This window comes from Penicillium lagena (genome assembly GCF_028827675.1).
Source record: "Penicillium lagena strain IBT 129212 chromosome Unknown utg000007l_segment0_segment0, whole genome shotgun sequence".
Classification (NCBI taxonomy): domain Eukaryota; kingdom Fungi; phylum Ascomycota; class Eurotiomycetes; order Eurotiales; family Aspergillaceae; genus Penicillium; species Penicillium lagena.
In genome coordinates this window covers 2,085,963-2,103,899 of record NW_026623228.1, presented here as the reverse complement: position 1 = coordinate 2,103,899, position 17,937 = coordinate 2,085,963, and the positions used below count along the sequence as shown (strand labels likewise).

Below are 17,937 nucleotides of genomic sequence, written 5' to 3'. Positions count from 1 at the left end.
CCACAAGAACGCCGAGGCCAGGCCAATAGTGAGAGGAAAAGAACTGCGATTGTCGTATTGGTGGGGTGGTGACAGTCAGAGATATCGTCGTGTCGTCAACAACGCGATTGGAGGGAATAGTCCGTAAAGCGTCATGATGAAAATCGCAGCCGGGCGGAGGAGAGATGTTTAGGCAAAGAAATTATCGATTGCCTTGTCGCTGTAACAGACCAAAACTTGGAGTATATTTGCTCAGGAGCTTTTTATATGGTGGGGGTTTTCAATGAACTCGTGGCAGCATCACAGAGCCTATTGCGTTGCAAGGGTGTGCTCGATTTCAAACCAGAGCGTCTCACCCGCCGCATCGCACGCAACGTCGTACCACAGCATCATCTCTAGGAGATTCTTGAGGTCTGTCCATGATGACAATCCACTGCGCCGGGCCGTATCACCCAGCATGGACACATACCATGTGCGCGCTGGTGAGTCCACCGCAGCCACAGCTCCCAGAGTCAACACCCACAGCAAGACAATGCGGGTACTAGGCGAGGACCACAGGACCGCTGCATCAGGTTGGCGGAGAACAGACTGCATTTGCAGGGCAAGGTTTTGCAGCGGGGTATTCTTCGCTGGAATGGGGAAGATTACGCCGACTCCGAAAATCATAGCTGCTAGACGAGAGGCCTCGTAGGTTGGTGCATGGCTCGGATGAGAGAAATAGGTCATGATTTGGTCGGCGGGCGGTAAGGAGAGGTTGGTGTGTTGGGTGATGTTGCGCTGATCGGCGAGGAGGGACAGGTCGGATGCGCCGGGGTTATGCTCATGTGCTTTCACAATGTTGACGTAGGTGTATATTGCGTGGAATGCTTCGGCCATTTGCGGGGTGATGCCGATACCAAGCAGTTGTCCAAACCCGTTCTCGATATCTGATGAACGGAATCCGAGGATTTCTTGTGCGGATTTGCCGCGCCTGCCATCTTCCAAGGGTCGGAATTCGAATCCCGGGGCGATGCACAAACAACTGCAAGTGAAGATGTCGGAGCTAGAATCCCAGGGTCAGTGAGTTACAAATGCAAAAGCAAGAAATCGGCCTTACAAGCTGATTGTCGGGGCCAACCCCTTCAATGTGATACTGTCCAGCCCGCCCCGTAGATGAATCAGCTGGATCAATCCCTGAATATGAATCATGTTCGGGGGTAGACGACCGTAGACATCGATCCACTGTAGGCGCTGGAGAGGCGGATTGAACGGAGTTTGCCGATCGCCTCGGTCATGCTCCTCGTCCGATCTATGATGTGCCATGCAGATGACGCTGAGGATGACTGCATCGCTTGCTGCGCGGATCGGATCCCGGACAGCCTGGTTGATCAACTTGATCGACTCCATCTCGCACAGCTCCAGTAATTGTTGTTGTCGTGGGCCGAACGTAGCCCCAGGAATCGTGCGGTTGAGCCACTGCACGCGTTGATGGCAAAGTGCAGCGAACATGAATGCCGTGAAGAGCGCGGGATCGGTCATTGATAGGGTAAAAAATGTTTCGGGGACGGAGCGCGCTACTGCGCGGGTATTGACAGGACGGGAGGGAGCTAGACCGGGCCAAAGGATGGACATGCCTGTTGAAAAAGAGAAAAGGTTAGCACAGCTATGACCAGATTCTTGTGCCATACGAACAGTAGGTCTCGCACATATGGACCATCTCCGGTGCGAAATTTGAAGGGTATGTGCCGAACGGATCGAATACCCCCGAAATCAGCGGCTCCACGGACATGATTTCACCCCAGGGGGCAGACATCCTATCCCCCGACACCATGGTCAACGAGCTATCATCACTGCTATCGCTACTCTCGCTGGACTGCGAGAGCGCAAAGGGCGAACCCTGGCATTCACGCGGCAGCTCAGCGGAGTGACCGGATCCGGAGCCGGAGGAAAACGAGGAGGCACGCGGCGCGACCAGGGAATGAGAGAAGTCGCGGGCGGGCTGTTTGCCAGCGGCAGCGGCGGCGGCGGCTGCTGCTGCTGCTGCTGCTGCTGTGGTGGAGGATTCAAGGGCAGTCGAGCGATCTTTGGTCTGGTCGGAAATCCATCGGCCGACGTGTGCGCGCACCAGACGTTGGGCGTTGAGCTTCTCGAGCTCAGAGGAGGGTCTGGCGTTGACGAAGTGGATGCCCTCCTTTTTGCGCGCAGCGATGGGTTTTTTGCGAGACGACATGTCCGATGGCGCGGACGCGGGCGCTCTAATCCCTGATCATGGGCGGAGGCAGCGAGAGGGATGAAGCAGGTGCATACTGCAGCGACAGGGGTGGTGGAGATGATTATTGTCGGGCGTGGGAGTGTGGGTTGGTTGAAAGAGAGAAAAGGGGAAAGCGAAGGGTGTGGGGGGTGGGAAATAAAGGATAGAGAGATGAAAAAGAAAAGAGTGGGGTGGGGAAGAGAGAAAGGGAGAGAGAGACAGAGACAGGGAGAGAGAGAGAAGATCGAGTCGACAGGGAGAGACAGAGAGCGACTTCTGCAGGGAACTTGACGGGAGGGGGGGAAGCTGCTGGAGCAACTCTTCGTTTACCTACTCGGTAACTAGTGACCAGGGAACTATGGTTCAGTAGGAGGAAATAGACTCCGCCCGAATAACGAACGGCTGGGTACGGGTTGAAACAGGGGCAAAAAGAAGACCAGTCCGGGGGAAGAAGAATGAAGAGGGATGGGTGACAGCCCGTCAGACAGTTGACTCCACCATTCAGAATGGAGGATGCCGATCAAGTGAGATGTCAGATAGATTTGAGTTAGGTTTAATTATATCCTTACCTATGAGTACCTACGAACTCCTATGATGACCTCTATCTAGTCAATCTCCAGCAGACTATACCGACTGCTCCCCCCGTCGTCGGATCCTGGTACGCCTCCAGTGCCTTTTCCACTACAGCCATATACCCCAGCACCTGCTCCTCCTGCCAACGCCGCCCAACCACCTGCACCGCGGTCGGCAGACCCGCCATCTGTCGCGAGTCATAGTGCTTCCACGCCCCGCGCGCGATGGCATTGTCGCAGCCCAGATTCCGGAGCGTCTTCTTGTACGGACCAACCAGGGCGTCGCGGATAGGATCGACATGCCCGACCGGCAAAACACCGGCTGAGTAATCCAGCAGATTCCAGAGGAAAGTGTAGCCACACGACGAGACAGCGTCATGCATCGCCTTGTGCGGCAGCGCGGGAGTCGCGTTGACGGGACACAGGATAAAGTCGAACTGCTGCTCCTGGGCATCCCACCACTGGTGCCAGGTGGCGCGGAAGGTCTCGCGCTGAGCCGTCAGCGGCCACAGCTCGGCGGCGGACTTGGGCCCGAAGTCGCGGAGCAACGTCGCCAGCACCTTGTCCCGCCGGATGTAACGCACATACAGGTAGTACAGGTAGCGCACGGGTCGCGGGAGGTGGGCGACCCGGCTAAGCTGGTTAGCGCCCGGGTCCGACGGCTCGAAGCTGCGCAGGGGTGCGTTGAAGTGATGGCAACCGTCTGCGTTGAGCAGCTGCGAAGCCAGATTCAAGCCTGTGAAAGGGTCCGCTCCCTTGGGGGGCGCAATCTCCTTGATGGTGTGTCCCGCGGCAGTCAGGGCAGCCACGGTGGTAGAGACGGCTCGCTCAATGGCCGGAGTGGGAGGCACCACGCCTTTTGCTGTCTGTCAGTATAACCGAGACAAAACTGGGAAGGGAGATCAAACATACCGTCGCTGCTCATCAAACCCACGCGAAGCGGCCGGCCCTGCGCGTTGGCCGTCAGGTCCTCCCGCCAGGAGATGGGATGAACCGTGTAGTCGTATTTCCAGGGTTCCATTCCGACAATGGCTCGGGTGAAGTAGGTCAGGTCGTTCAGAGTGCGAGCCATTGGACTAAACACACTGGGGACGCCCTCCTGGCCGGCCATGCTGGTGCTCACGCCGACTTTGGGCCAGCGACCGGTGCTGCAGCGGAGGGAATAGATACCGCTCCAAGCAGCGGGCACGCGTACCGATCCCGCGACGTCAGAGCCAATTCCGATGCGACCACCTTGCGCCAGCAACGCAGCCTCGCCGCCGGTCGAGCCACCGGGTGAGTAGCCAGGAGAATGCGGGTTGAGACAGTGGCCCCAGAGGCCGTTGGCCGACTCGAACGACAAGAGGGTGATGGGGAGAGCCGTCTTGGCGTATGGCACGGCACCTGGCGAGCAGTCAGCAACAAGACAAGAACCGAAAATGGATATCTCATACCTGCATCCTTCAGGAGTTTGGTCATAGGTCCATCTTCCGAGAGCGGCTGATTGGCCTTGGCCGAGTAACCGAGCGTGGTGTCAAATCCCTTGACATGCACTGAGTCCTTCAGCGAGACGGGGATACCCGCCAATGGCCCCTTAAGGTTAATCTCGGACTGCAACCAGGTCTCGGCCTCGGGGATCAACAGCTCGGTAATGCAGTTGGTGCGCTCCTGTGCGCGCTTGGCGACCTTGCCGTAGGCGCGGAGGACATTGATGGGATGGACGGTGGAGGTGTGGATGTCATGGACGAGCTCCTCAATGGGTTTGTCGAGGATGTCTGCCTTGTCAGACTTGGTGATGTGGAGGTGGTAGGGAGCGGGGAGGTTGGCGAATCGGTCCCTTCGTTGCTGTTGTTTTTGGGCCCTGGCCGGGGTTAGTTATTGGGTGTAGCGTGTAGGAGGGGGATAAGGCTCACCGGATTTGCCGGTAGGTGAAGTAATCGAATGGGGGCAACATGGTGGCTAGGGTGGAAGAAGTCAAGAAACCGATTAATACTGGGGGCGTTCGGGTCGTAGTTATAGCTGCGGGGAGGGTGGAGTTGGTTGCGATAAGCCGACGATAGGCGAGTGGCCGAGGCGAATACGGCAGTTCTACTATGTAAGCGCAGGGATAGTATTCCCTCGCAGGGATAGGGGCTATCAGGGTTAATGGTTGTTTTGAGAATGATCCGATAAAGACAGACTACTACAGTGACGACTTCATTCGCACCTGGTAGGATGCAAATACGCATCCATCCCGTCTAGGAAGGTATATGCGGAACACGATGGAGATACAGAGTGATTTAATAACCAATGCCCTAACCATGTAAGAAACCCGCTGGAGGCGGTGGGTATAAATAATCTCCAGATTCAACTATCAACATCCCCATCAAATCCAGTCTATTCTCACTCTATTCTCACTGCACACTCGCCTGGCCCTGCAACCAATTATGCTCACTGAGCCACCAGACCACCACGGCACCCGCAACAAGACACAATATGAGCAGACAGATCATGGCGCCGACGAGGAAACTGCGTTTGCGCTTCTTGCGTTCGCGCGAGAGCCACGATTCTCTGGGGAGTCTGTATTAGTGGAAGTTTGGGTGGTTGATTAACAGGAAAGGACGGGTGGATAGGTGCATACTCTTCTTCTTTCTTCTTTTGCCTCTCTTTCGCCTTTTCCTTCTCCTTCCGCTCCTTCTCCTTTTTCTTCAGCTCCTTGTAGTCCATCTTCTTCTCTGGTTCGGTTGTTTCGGAGTGTTCTTGTGCTTCGAGTTTGGTTTCGGAGTTGGCTTCTGCATCCGCTTCTTCTTGCATGTGCACGGCTGTGGAGAAACGCTTCCAGAAGTAGGGGTCGCGGACGAGGGCCATTGTCGAGAATGTGATTAAGAGCTTTGAGGTTGAAGATTGATTGAAGGAAGCAAGGTTGATTTGAGATGTTGCGTCGGCAGGATTGGATGGTGTTGTTGTCAACACTCGGGACGGAAGGGATGTATGTCTCAGAAGTGCGACAATAACAATGAAGAATAAATACGCCGGGCGGACAATAAAACATGGAACGACTGAATGCAAATAGGAATAAAGGGAGACCAAAGAAAAGACAACCCGTCAAAATGAGATGCAAATATCATGAGCAGATCGAGGGTACATGCGGCACTCAACAAACCGTGAAGGCTGGGGGATGTGTCCCTATGTACCACCAAAGCCAAACGCACATCTCCCTCCCGTGCCATGTCGCCGGCGGGTCTATCGAGTTGATAGGGCGATGTGATAGGTGAGACCTGGTTGAGAATGTCGGGTAGTTGGACATGGCATGTCGATCGTAGAATGAAGGGGTGCTGAGAGAGTAGATGGACAGCGAGCCAATGAAGTTGGTTTTTAAGCTTGACAGGAATGCGAATGCCCAGTTGTGAAGCTGCAGCGCTACAAGTAGTTATGTGTCGGAGTTGGCTTGTCAGGGTGTCTAGATGCAGTAAATGACTTGAGGCGCACCTCTTAGCAAGACCGATCTACGCATGTATCAAGAACGACACTCCATTACAACTCTGTGCCGATAATCCTTTACACCAACAAGCATATATATGTGTGACCTAATGCTATACACCCATCAACAGGTCATTGCGGGCCCGTTTGCAGACACAGTAGTAAACTCGCAAGTTCGTTCACAAGAAGTAGATCTGGGAGCACAAGCGTCGCTGACTAGAGGCGAGATAAGTCAGTAATAATGAATTCGGATCCGAGAAATACAAGGGGAATAGTTGATTTATGACCAATGCAACGTTTCTCTCTAGGCAAACCTAAGAGGACAAGAGACTGGAGCTGCATTTTATGAGGTTTGTAGAGACTTTCGTAAAGAGCTCAGAAGAGATCCTGTAAGATCGGGGACCCTCTTCGACCACCTCGAATTTGGGTCCCGTAGGGCCCCCCGCGGCGGTCTCCTTACACAGCCACAAAGTTCCAACCAACCCTGCCCATTCGTCAGCCATAAGAAAAGACATAAAGGATCAACATCCCGAACTCTTTCCATCTGTGCTGGCTCTTCCTACCAACTCGATATGCCAAGCTGCACCCCCTTGGAGTATGACGAGCATCAGCATGACGAGCGGAAAACGACGCAAGAGTCTCTGGGTTAAGATACCGCTTGGCGTTCTACTTTGCCCGTATATTATTTTCAGCGTTCTCAACGATATCAGAAAAGACAGGCAAAATGAGAAGCGAGCTGCGACCACATAAATGACGGCAATCTACGGTTTTACACTGTCACCCCAATTCTCATTCGATGCGCTGGCAATTAACGGTAGCCTTGCCCTCATTTGCCCTCATCGGTGGGGGAACAAGGCTCAGTTGGCTGCGTATGCAGAAACCCGGTCAATGTCAAAGCGTTTGGGGGCCGGCGTTTTGGGGCTGGCGTTTGGTCGCCTATTTAAACGCCACGTCCGCTCTATTGGCATCCTCAGTGTTCCTTGACATACACAATAAGAAAGTCTCTGGGAGGCTGTTTACTTACTTCTTTCTCTGCGACTTGGCCCGTGGGCTCATGACTGTATCTTTGCCCTTCTATGGCTTCCCTGACTTTCCAGGCTCTATCGAGTCTAGTCATCGTAGGATTGTCTAACTTGGTCAGTGCAGCAACATGTGGAGCGGGACATTACAATGCTTCTGGTAGCGTCAATTTGCCCTTTCCCCAGCCGCCAAACTTGTCGCCATCAGACCCTTCCGGGAATTACACACTGTCCACACAGCTATCCTTCCCCGCCGGGCCGCTCGGGTTAAGCCAGTCCTTCAGAGCTGTAAATACTAGTGGATATGCCGTTGATTACGAACCTCTCAACTATGAAGGCTGTTTCATCGTGTTTAGTGATTCGTTTTGGCCAGCCACACAGGGTCATATCAATGAGCCTGACCAGACGAGCTGTCAGTCTGCATTTTCATCAGATTGTATTTCTGAGACCATCTCGAATGCGGGCCAAATGGCGACCGGGTTTTCTCAGCAGAATCAGCTAGCAAGTGGTATGATTTGCGGCCAATTCACACCTCCAAAATGTGCCAACGCCGGGGCGGCATATTCTTCAGGTAAGTACACAGCTGCATCAGAATTCGAAGAGAGACCAGAGACTAGACTCTAATGTCCTTTTTCTTTTCTAGCAATTTTTTCCACGGCTGCAGATCGGCGCGCAGGCTTCGTTGGCAACTCTTCCACTAACTGCCCGACTGGAGAGCTGATGTCAGATACGGGATTCGAGGCTGGAAGCAAGTTGTCCACATATCTCAAACAACTCGACAGCGTCACTCCTGTCATGGTCGTAGCTTGGAACAATGCGTCGTTAAATCCTGGAGCCAAGGCTTGGTCAGATACTCGCTTTTTTTGCATGTCAACGAACTATATTACTCCAGGAAGCAAATCAGGTGCTCCGTCCATGGGATCGGCCAGGGTTGGTTGGTATCTGTCTTGGTTCGCCAGCATCATCTGTTTACTACTATTTATCATGTAAAACTAGTGGCGAACTCGACCATTCGTTCTCAATTTTTGAACATGTCAGTGAAGTGATCAAACAATTTGGACGGAAGTTATTCAAAGGGAAGGGGTCCATACCGTGCTCTGGAGCATGACGATCAAGAAGAAATGGTCAATCTGTCAACTCGTATCAGCTAATTCCAGAAAGAATTCATATTCATAATGTCATGTTATTATTTCCTCTCCCTTCTTCAGTTCTCCTATTTAACGCTCAGCGAGTTTGCCTCACTTTGCTGGGTCATGGTTTAAAATTTGAGGAAGAGAGCAAGTACTATCAGCTGGCTTTGGACGAAACTAAAACGAGGTGATGCTCCCAAGAAAGCTAGTTCTAGCTCTAGGATGGTATTGACTCAACACCCCCGGAGCATCCACGGCATCTTCGATCACGGCGATGTCTTCATAGTAGGCGTAGGCCATTTGACTTAATCCTACAATCGGGACCTGAGATCTGAAATCTGAACTTGATTCTACTGTGAAATCTTCCACAGGACGCCTTGTCTATCTTAGTATCGCAAGAAATAGAATTCTATTTATGAGTTCCTTGTTTGTCCGTCAGGTAGGGCTACAGCGCTGATTCTCATAATTCCATTGAAATGCAACCAGTATCCCGTAGAAATGTATAACCGAGGCCATGAAAACCAAGACATGAAATATTTGGTGAGAGGCGCCCCAAATATCAAAATTTTCAGGCTTCCATGACTCCGGAAAGTGTGTCTGAGATCGATGAGCGCTATATCTCGCTTCTAAAATGTATTCGCTACTTACAGCATAAAAGAATACACCAGTAATGAGAACTAGACCTTCAAGGTAATAGTACCGCAGCCCTGCCTGTTGGTCCAGCTGTTCGTACGGAAAGAGACAAGAGGCATGGATAATGGGCGCGAAGGCTGACAGTGCCGTTGCCACAAACGTCGACAGCCGTAAGGTTCTCCACTCCTTGCTTTGCAAGCGAGGATGTACCACGACAATTCCAGTCAAGAGGCCCAAAATGCTAATCTACGAATCAGATAAGATAACCACCACAAAGCAGCAAGAGAAGAATTTTCACGCACCATCGACCAGTAGCCTTTCTGTAAATGTGGCTCACAGTAGAACCCCATATAGAGTCCTGAGATGAACGACCCGATGATCTGGAAAATAATCGCAACATAATCAAACCGGGCGCAGAGACTTGCAAAATGGGCGGAGTGACATAGCAGGGTATGGTAGGTTGACGAGATACCGAAACAGATCATCGAGGTTGTCAGATAGACATGGAACACGAGCTGATCGGTCCAAGATGCACGTGGAAAAGAAAAGGTAAAATATACATAGAGGAGGCCGTTGCTTAACAAAGCCAACACGGCCGGAATGAGATGCGAGTACACATTGACCGTCTCGTTGTGCAAGTACGCCAAACTCTCGAAGCAAAGGCGCGCGGAAGGTGTCACAGGGCGATAGCCAGTGCGAATGTAGGTATTATGGGCATACCACGTTGGAACATCCTCGCTATTGAGCAACCATGGTCGCGAACGTGTGCGGTCAAGTTTCTTCAGTAGCGGGGCGTCACTGCGGTCCGTCCCGCTCGCCATCCTCTCAATAGGGGACGTGCGTCTGCGCAGCACCATTGGCTAGGGCTTTGGTCGCTCTTTGTTGGATTGTTTGTAGGGTGAATCTAAGGGGATGGGGGAAGAGAGAATCGGAGCAGTTTAGTGCGTTGGCTAGGGATGTATCGGCGGCACCCTCCTGGAACGAGATTACCAGAAACCCCCACGTTCCAATTTCATGCCCGGCAACCGCAGCGCGAACGCCTTAGCTTCGACATGAAATTCAGTTTACAGCCGCAAACCCCCTACTGTTGGTACCGTGACGCACTTCTCCCCGGGCAAGCTGATGAAGTGTCTACGCTGGCCCCTCCCCACCACCTAGTATATATATATTTCCTTTCTGTCAGGGCACTTTCCAAACGCGGCTGTACATATAATAGGAGTGAATCTTTCTTGTAGCGTTCAGAGACACGATCTAACTGACTAGCTTGAGTCATGACAGATACAGCGAGATCCATCTATCAACTGACCCTTCCAGTCCGATTCTAACTCGTATCACCTGACTGTCTACTGGTGAATCATCCCCCGCAGTGGGTCCCGTGTTGTCGGTGCCTGACCGCCCCGTCTGTGTTTACCTATTGACCTATTTACACCTTCCTCTATCATCCCTCCTCCTACTATGCGACACCCATACATCTATCAGACATGTCCAACGGTGCTGACAGTGACAGCCGCTGGGGCACTCTGATCAACCCGGACAAGAGCCCGGCTCCGCTACTCGAACAGCTATGTCTCGGTATCGCACAGTTGATGGTCAGTCAGTTCTACAATCCGAGACGCATGCAGACAGACAATGACTCTCCTTACTTGCAGCCCTCATTTTGCGCGGGCGGATCGGCCGATCTGACTCCCGAGCGACTCGCTGCTTTCTACCGCAAAGTCGGAGGCAACTATGATGCCTTGTTCCTCGAGACTAAATCCCAAGCGCTGTCCTTCATCTACCAGTCGCTGGGATGTTTCCACAGCCTCCAACCATCCACAAACCCTTACGAACCCCCCCTCGACCCCCTCGCTCCTCCCAAATGGATTCGTGCGGTGGCAGACCATCCAACTGTTGATGGACCCGGACGAGCACTCGCGATATCTGCAGAACGCTGTCAGTCTCTGGAATCTCACCGATGCAAATGGTGAACCTTTCCCCAAGGAGATACCCCGGGATGCATTTCCCTCCGAGCCAGATCCGGAAATGCTGCAGTGGCACGAAGGAGTCAGTAAGCGACTTGAATACGACTATGTCCAGAGGAACACTCCCCGTCCATGTTCCCCCAACCCTGGGGGGTATTACGGCCATGGCAGCAAGGACTACGGAGATGATTACTTCTCGCACATGCCTCGCGGGTCAGGACGGCGTCGAAGTCATTTTGACTCACTGGGGAGTCGGCGTCGTGCTCGCAAGCCGCACCCCGCGTTTAACCCCCCGCCAAACGAACCACGGTCTGGGTTCGCGTCACCACGAGTCCCAACTCCGCCTCCATGGCCAGAGCGTCCTCCTCGGAAATCTCGAGATCGCACAGCTTGGGCGGGACGCTCTGTGAGTCCGTCGACAAGAGACGCCGATGACGCGTCGGCGGAGTCGTCCACCGATTCAGTCGACGAGTCTCTACGGGAGAAGAAGAGTCGAGACAAGCGCAATTTATCACCGCCGGCAGCCTCTCGAGCAAGACGGCATTCCCACGACGCGTACACGCGCAAACCTGTCCGTGATCTTTCTCCAGCAGCACCTCGGCGGCAACGCCGCAGCCACGGATCGAGATCAAGCAAATCACAAATATTCGAAGAGCGTCCTCGATCGAAACCGCCCGGCGTCAAATTTCGAGAATATATCTTCGATGATCCTGTCCCTCCACCAGCTCGAGAATTCCCATACCCGCAAGGCCCAGCACCATCTCCACCTGCACCACCGCCACCGCCACGATACCTACCCCGTCATCGCAACTTGGATCCCTACGATGAGACCCGGCGAATGAGCTACAGCGGCGGCAGTGGGAGTGGCAGTCGGCCTGGAAGCGGGGGAGGCAGCAGCTCCGAGCGCCCAAGATCATACAGCAATGCTGGACTTCACTCGCGACTTTCTCGTCGGACTAGTCCGATACGTAGCTCTGCTGCGAAACGATATATCCCCACCAGTGTTGCAGAAGACGATGCCTATATGGGTCCACGGAGAGCACCCGTATACGACTGACAGACGTTCCCCTTGGATTGGGTTGTCTAATAGATCTGGGAGACCTTATTGAATTCTTCTTCTTTGGCACATACGCCTGTCTTCACATTCCACTCTGCTGAGACCTCTCTTCTCCCATTACCACTGACTCTACTCATGATTCTATGCATCTTACGCCAGATTGATCTACCAGCATATGCACATGACTTACGATTTGAAAGGACACACGATTGATTTTAGCGGAACTCTACTCTTTATCTCTTTTCATTTTATGACTATGACTACTGGCCTGCCAGTTACCCTGTTTTCACGTGGTTTACGACTGATATACGATCTATGAGCTAGGACTAGGAATGCATTTACGTATCATGGAAAGCCAGCTTCACTTCTAGAATTATTGATCGTGGCAGTATGTAACAAAAGACAGCGACTCAGAATTAGTGATAGTTAGCATCAAGGAATAGGTATACTAGTTTTTGAATTCAGTTATAGACGCCTCCAAATGCCAGGCCCTCAGAGCGGTGAGGGCTCGACTTGTAGTGGGCGGGTACGAGGCAGTCCCACCTCGGCTTGCAATCTGTTCACAGAGGCAGAAGTCCCTGTCTTTCGCACGTCAGGGCCCTACACTCAGCCTCTGCCCTTTGGCGGTGACCATGACGAGGGCCCAACTCCCTGCCGAGATATTCATTCACATCGCAGTGTATTTAGAACCTGACGCATGTTACAGACTCATCCAGGCTGTTGATGGCCTGGATCAACTTCTCGCACATGAGAAATTCACGAGGAAGGTGAGAAGAACCGGAGATACAATTGTGCACCTGGCCGCAAGCCAAGGCAATGAAAAGATAATACAAACTATTATTGCGAAGGCCGTGAACATCCAAGTCCGAAATAATCATGGGGTCACGCCTTTAGCCCTGGCTGCACATCGAGGACATAAAGCAATTGTGGAGTTTCTCATATCTGCTGACGCAAACGTCAACGAATTGGATAATCGTGGGTTTACTCCCCTACATGGCGCGGCCTACCATGGATCAGATATGGTGCTCCAAGTACTCCTTGATGCTGGTGCAAATCCCTATACGACCACTTATCGCGGTACCGCACTACATATGGCCATACGGAATGGTCATCTTTCGACTGTATCACTGCTTCTGGGGAGAATGCGGATGCCCCCGGATACGACAGACATACGGAGTGGCGCTCTGGAAGTGGCAGCAAAATACGGCCGTACGGCAGTTTTCCAGCAGCTTATTGAGGCTCGATTTGAGATTTCAGACAAGACTTTGCAAGCTGCCGCTTCGTCAGGAAGAGCAAAGATAGTCAAAATCCTTCTTTCTCAAGTATCTTTCCCAGAGAGTGCAAGGCGTGCAGCGCTGCTTCAGTCTGTTAAGCTTGGGTACACTTCGGTGGTACGGTTACTTGTTAGGACCGGCCTGAATATCTCGAAAGTGGACACCGAATTGGCCGAGTCATTAGGCTATTCAGGCAGTATCAGAATACTTCGACTTCTTGATGATACGTGGGTCGATTCGAACAGATCCTTAATATTGCGTTTTGCTGCCAGCCGAGGCCATACTGCAATGGTTGAATATTTTGCCCATTCACGATGGTTGAACCATGAGATGTGCAGACAAGCGCTCCATGCTGCCGCTCTTGTAGGCCATTATGCCGTGGTTAAGACTCTTCTTGACTCTGGTTTTGAGATGGACAAAAAGAAAAGGAAAAGATGGTTTGCGAAGTGTCTACGGCTGGTCATCTAGCGGTGCTGGATTTAGTCTTAGGACCTAGGGCTCAATCCGACATTCTGGCGCTTTATCCTGCTGTTTGTGCTGGAAACGTTGAGAGGGTTCATGCTATCCTGAATTCCGAGATCGATACCTCTACAACTGACTGGCAGCACATTCGTTGGTTCCGGATGTCCTTGGGCAAAGCAGCTGAAAATGGCTATACTGCGATAGTAGAGCTACTCTTGAATGCAGGCGTAGCACCGGACGGTCCAGATGACCATGGTCTTGAAAGGGGCCCTGCGCTCTACAAAGCAGCCAGAGAAGGCCACAGGGAGGTGGTTGATTTGCTTGTCAAAGCTGGAGCCGATATTTCTCGTCAAAGTCATGGGAACTACCACCTCTTATCTAACTACGACGAACACGGACACACTGCGCTCTATATCGCTGCTGGTGGAGGGCATGTGGCAGTGATTGACTACCTCATTTCTTCCGGGGCACTGGTTTCCTTACAGGGTGCAGAAGGTCATACGGCACTACATGCTGCGGCAAGGGCTGGCCACAGTGCAGCAGTGGAGCTCCTCATCAATGTCGGTGCCGATCTCTCCGTCCAAGCCTACTCCGGGGCCACACCCCTCCATTATGCTGCACAGTATGATCATGCTCAGGTAGTTAAGCTGCTTCTCGATCGCGGAGCTGATCCGTCCATCCTAGATCGTGAAGGAAGGTCTGCTCTGACTCGAGCAATTGAGTTTCACCGCGCTGAGGTGGTTGAAATATTCACTGCGGCAGAAAATTGTATAAAATGACTAGATTGTTCCATATATAGGTCAAAAAGATTGGGACTACTGAACCGCTGAGCCACGAGTCGAACGTGGGACCTCCTGATCCCGAACCAGGAATCATTACCAACTAGACTACACAGGATTCAGTAGCCCAGTTCGGAAGATAGCGAAGTTAATCAATTAATTGATGAAACGAATACCGCAAACTCTGGTGGACAGTCAATTACCAGGATGAGCAATCCCCAGGACTTCAAGCGAAGCTCCGACAATGTGTTCCAAATTTACTGAGAAGAGCCAAAGTTGGTTCAAAGTCAATTGAAAGAGAGAGAATCGGGCCCGTTTGATAACATACAATGTGTGGATTTCATCGCCGGAAGTCTTAACTGAGGTCGAAAACGATTGTACAAATACACATCTTTTGATTAAAAACCATCCTCGAATTAGGCAACAAGATTTATCCAAATCACCGCCCCGTCCACGTAATAGCAAAGAACAGGAAAACACCCAAAAGCGCCAATCCAAGCAGAACAACGAAAACCCTCTCCAAACCACTCATATGCGTCCAATCATCTTGAATCCGATCTGGCGGGTTGTTGAATGTGTTGTATACAAAGCCAGGGTTGTGGATCTCCTGTGCGGGGTCTGTAGCGGGATCGGGAACAGGATGGGGATGGTGAGGAGGTAAGTCGTGGTTCTAGATTGAGCGAGTTAGTTACTTGAGAAGATGGAGTTGGATTTGGATGAGGTATAGTATATTTACGTGGTGGGAGGAGTCTGTCATGTTCATGTGGATGGGTTGCTGGTTAAGGTGGTGTTTATCGTTAACTAGGCATTCTAGGTGTTTATTCAGCTCAGCCTTGTCAGGGCGATGGGGAAGGATCCACAGTCTGAGGTTGCTTCTATTTTAGGAAAATGCTCCGTATATGATCAGGGGTCATTCATTGATCTATACATATCTTTATACTACGCCACACATCTGCGTGATAAAATCGGGGGCCGAAAATGCTACCACTCAAAAAAAAAAAAGGACCGTGGAAGGCAGAAAGAGCTGAAAGTAGGGCAATCCCATATCTCTACAAGTACATTCCTCTCGAAGTGACTCGAGCCAGACCAAATCAGTGATGGTATGCGCGGATTTATCGGTGCTTTCCTGTCAGGCGACTTGTATGCACAAAGCAAATATCATATTAAGACCAAAATACTTGATTTAAAGGGCAGTGTTGAACGTCCTACCATCAATTATGAATAGATTACTGACTGATAGGGGTGCTAAATACAACTAGCAACCCTCTTTCCCTTGAGTCCCTAAAGTCAAAATTTGTATTATTCTGCAACTGCTGAACGACAATCCATCGCACTAAATACCCCCAAACTCATATCCACGTCTACTGACCTTTATAAATAGCCGTGGCATTGGCGAGGAAGGTAGTAAATGCCTCCTCAGCGGTAACAGGGGTGATCGAGTCAGGAAGATTTTGACCCTGGTCATTACGGTCATTAACAGTCTTAGCCTTCGTCTTCTTAACCCAGGCCTGAGCGGCATTGAACTCGCCCTCTGCCCTATTCTTGTCCCCTGCATCGAGCGCGTCGAGCATAGCAATCAAGTGCTGGCAGGCGTGTGCCCACTGCATCGCAACCGTCGACCAGGGCGCCACGTCCGAGGCGAAGCCCTTCATTGCCATGCGGGGAAGGACGTCTGGCAGTGTGGTGAGGAGTGCGAGGCGCTTGTGCAGCGCCAAGGTGTTGCCGTAGCCGTGGCCGTGACTGTGTCCGCCTTGGTAATGAGATGAATGGTTGCGAGCGGCCCAGAAAGCTGCAATGTCTTTGTTCAGCTGGGGCGAGTTGACCGCGGGGGTGCGGTATGGCCAGTTCTGGTTAAGGTCGGAGAACGCGAGGACTGCGTCGTGGACGATTGGGTCACTACCCGTGAGCTCCCAAAGGATTGCAGTCATCGATTCGTCGGCGTTGTACGCCGGCCCGTTCCAGGTGTAGTCGCCATAGTTGGCAAGTGCGGGCATGGAGGCGTATGCCTCCTCCATTGGATTCGAGGTGAAGCCTAGGAGATATTTGTACAGGGTTGCGGAACGCCCAGTGAGCGGGTTAAGGAACAGGCGGTCACGATTGCCGTCGTTGACGGGGAAATTGTCCCACAAGAACATGTTGTCTGTGACGTATGTCGAGTCGGCCTGTTGGACGCTTGTGTCATTGATCTGGTCACTGAAGACTCCTTCGCCGGTCCACTGAATGCGGATGTTCTTGTCCAGCTTCGTGCCGAACTCTCCCTTGTAGGGGTCTGGTGCACTGCCGGCGTAGTTGGTCGGGACGGTCTCAAGGTTGTTAAGGCCATTCGGTTCGATGTACTCCTTCTGGATACGGTTCAGATAATAAGCCTGAGAGTCGGCCAGCCAGTGGTAGTTGCCCGTGTTGTTCCACCTCTTCTTGTCTGCTGCGCAGTGGAACTCAAGAGGGATGTCGTCTAAAGCAATGTAAAAGCTGCGGACACCAAGCTGGCGAGCCTGGTTAAACTTGGTGATTGTAGCGTTGAAGTCGGCGTTTGACGAGTAGCACACGTCTAATCCGGGCGACAGAGCAAAGGTGAAGTCGACGTGGTTGGTGTTAGCGGTGTTGATGAGTTCCTTGAGCTGGGAGTAGGCGGTGCCATTGTAAAGAGTGCGCCAATTCGCGCGAAGGAGCGGGTCATCCTTGGGCGTGTAGATGTAGGTGTTCATCTTGTGCTTGCCGTAGAAAACTAACTGGTCGAGACGCGCCTGATGAGACCAGGGAACTCCGTAGAAGCCCTCGATCGAGCCACGGATTGACATGAGCGGCCAGTCACGTACTTGAACACCTGGAACATGGTGACCGTCTACAAGTTGGCGAAGGGTTTGTGACGCGTAGAAAGTGCCGCGTCCGTCTACGCCATTGAGGACAATGGTCGGCCGGTACTCATACTCGCCAGATGCAAGAACGTAGCCATCGGCGGCGAGGCCATTCGCTGGTTTGCCCGTAAGCGCCTTGGCAATGGCGGCAGCGGCGCCATTCTCCGCCTCGGTGCCAATAACGATCTGCGCACCATGGCCGGTAGGATGGGACGAGACGACGGCATGCCCACCGGCGGAAAGCACTACCGCCTTTACTGTGTTAATTGTGGCCGGGTCCGTGACATTGCCGGTCACGATGGTGACAGGTCCGTCTAGTGAGACCCCCCAGCCGGACGATGAAATATGTTGCGGAGGGGGCCATACCGCAGGGAGTCTGTTGTCCCTGCCACTTTGGGTCGTGGGTGCAGAGTTGACCGGCCCGAGACTGAGGAGGGCCACAAGACAAGCCCGAAGGCACGTAGTGCGAGACGGATAGAACATGGTGGTATGAGGATCCAACGTGGTCAAGGGCAGGGCATGGTATATATACTTCGCTGAGGCGGGTA

General features: G+C 52.4%; 8 protein-coding genes across 8 annotated transcripts; 3 read left to right on the top strand and 5 right to left on the bottom strand.

Moving 5' to 3' along the window:
- Positions 1 to 288: 288 nt before the first annotated feature.
- On the bottom strand, positions 289 to 2,188 carry N7510_010381 (uncharacterized protein; the record flags this gene model as incomplete). Its single annotated transcript, XM_056982306.1, has 3 exons — positions 289 to 1,021; positions 1,076 to 1,592; positions 1,651 to 2,188. The coding sequence occupies 3 exons, from the start codon at positions 2,186 to 2,188 to the stop codon at positions 289 to 291; spliced, it is 1,788 nt and encodes a 595-aa protein (XP_056830142.1).
- A 622-nt stretch (positions 2,189 to 2,810) lies between these two features.
- On the bottom strand, positions 2,811 to 4,714 carry N7510_010380 (putative acetamidase; the record flags this gene model as incomplete). The annotated part of the gene is made up of 4 exons (XM_056982305.1): positions 2,811 to 3,637; positions 3,694 to 4,164; positions 4,215 to 4,621; positions 4,674 to 4,714. The coding sequence occupies 4 exons, from the start codon at positions 4,712 to 4,714 to the stop codon at positions 2,811 to 2,813; spliced, it is 1,746 nt and encodes a 581-aa protein (XP_056830141.1).
- A 439-nt stretch (positions 4,715 to 5,153) lies between these two features.
- On the bottom strand, positions 5,154 to 5,607 carry N7510_010379 (uncharacterized protein; the record flags this gene model as incomplete). The annotated part of the gene is made up of 2 exons (XM_056982304.1): positions 5,154 to 5,310; positions 5,381 to 5,607. The coding sequence occupies 2 exons, from the start codon at positions 5,605 to 5,607 to the stop codon at positions 5,154 to 5,156; spliced, it is 384 nt and encodes a 127-aa protein (XP_056830140.1).
- Positions 5,608 to 8,803: 3,196 nt separating this feature from the next.
- On the bottom strand, positions 8,804 to 9,858 carry N7510_010378 (hemolysin III family protein; the record flags this gene model as incomplete). The annotated part of the gene is made up of 2 exons (XM_056982303.1): positions 8,804 to 9,247; positions 9,304 to 9,858. 2 exons carry the CDS (start codon positions 9,856 to 9,858, stop codon positions 8,804 to 8,806), a joined length of 999 nt encoding a protein of 332 aa, XP_056830139.1.
- Positions 9,859 to 10,482: 624 nt separating this feature from the next.
- On the top strand, positions 10,483 to 12,019 carry N7510_010377 (uncharacterized protein; the record flags this gene model as incomplete). The annotated part of the gene is given in 2 exon segments (XM_056982302.1): positions 10,483 to 10,792; positions 10,803 to 12,019. 2 exon segments carry the CDS (start codon positions 10,483 to 10,485, stop codon positions 12,017 to 12,019), a joined length of 1,527 nt encoding a protein of 508 aa, XP_056830138.1.
- Positions 12,020 to 12,651: 632 nt separating this feature from the next.
- On the top strand, positions 12,652 to 13,761 carry N7510_010376 (ankyrin repeat domain-containing protein; the record flags this gene model as incomplete). Its single annotated transcript, XM_056982301.1, has 1 exon — positions 12,652 to 13,761. The coding sequence occupies one exon, from the start codon at positions 12,652 to 12,654 to the stop codon at positions 13,759 to 13,761; it is 1,110 nt and encodes a 369-aa protein (XP_056830137.1).
- A 155-nt stretch (positions 13,762 to 13,916) lies between these two features.
- N7510_010375 (ankyrin repeat domain-containing protein) lies at positions 13,917 to 14,534 on the top strand (the record flags this gene model as incomplete). Its single annotated transcript, XM_056982300.1, has 1 exon — positions 13,917 to 14,534. The coding sequence occupies one exon, from the start codon at positions 13,917 to 13,919 to the stop codon at positions 14,532 to 14,534; it is 618 nt and encodes a 205-aa protein (XP_056830136.1).
- A 1,361-nt stretch (positions 14,535 to 15,895) lies between these two features.
- N7510_010374 (beta-N-acetylglucosaminidase-domain-containing protein) lies at positions 15,896 to 17,872 on the bottom strand (the record flags this gene model as incomplete). The annotated part of the gene is made up of 1 exon (XM_056982299.1): positions 15,896 to 17,872. The coding sequence occupies one exon, from the start codon at positions 17,870 to 17,872 to the stop codon at positions 15,896 to 15,898; it is 1,977 nt and encodes a 658-aa protein (XP_056830135.1).
- Between the last annotated feature and the right edge of the window lie 65 nt (positions 17,873 to 17,937).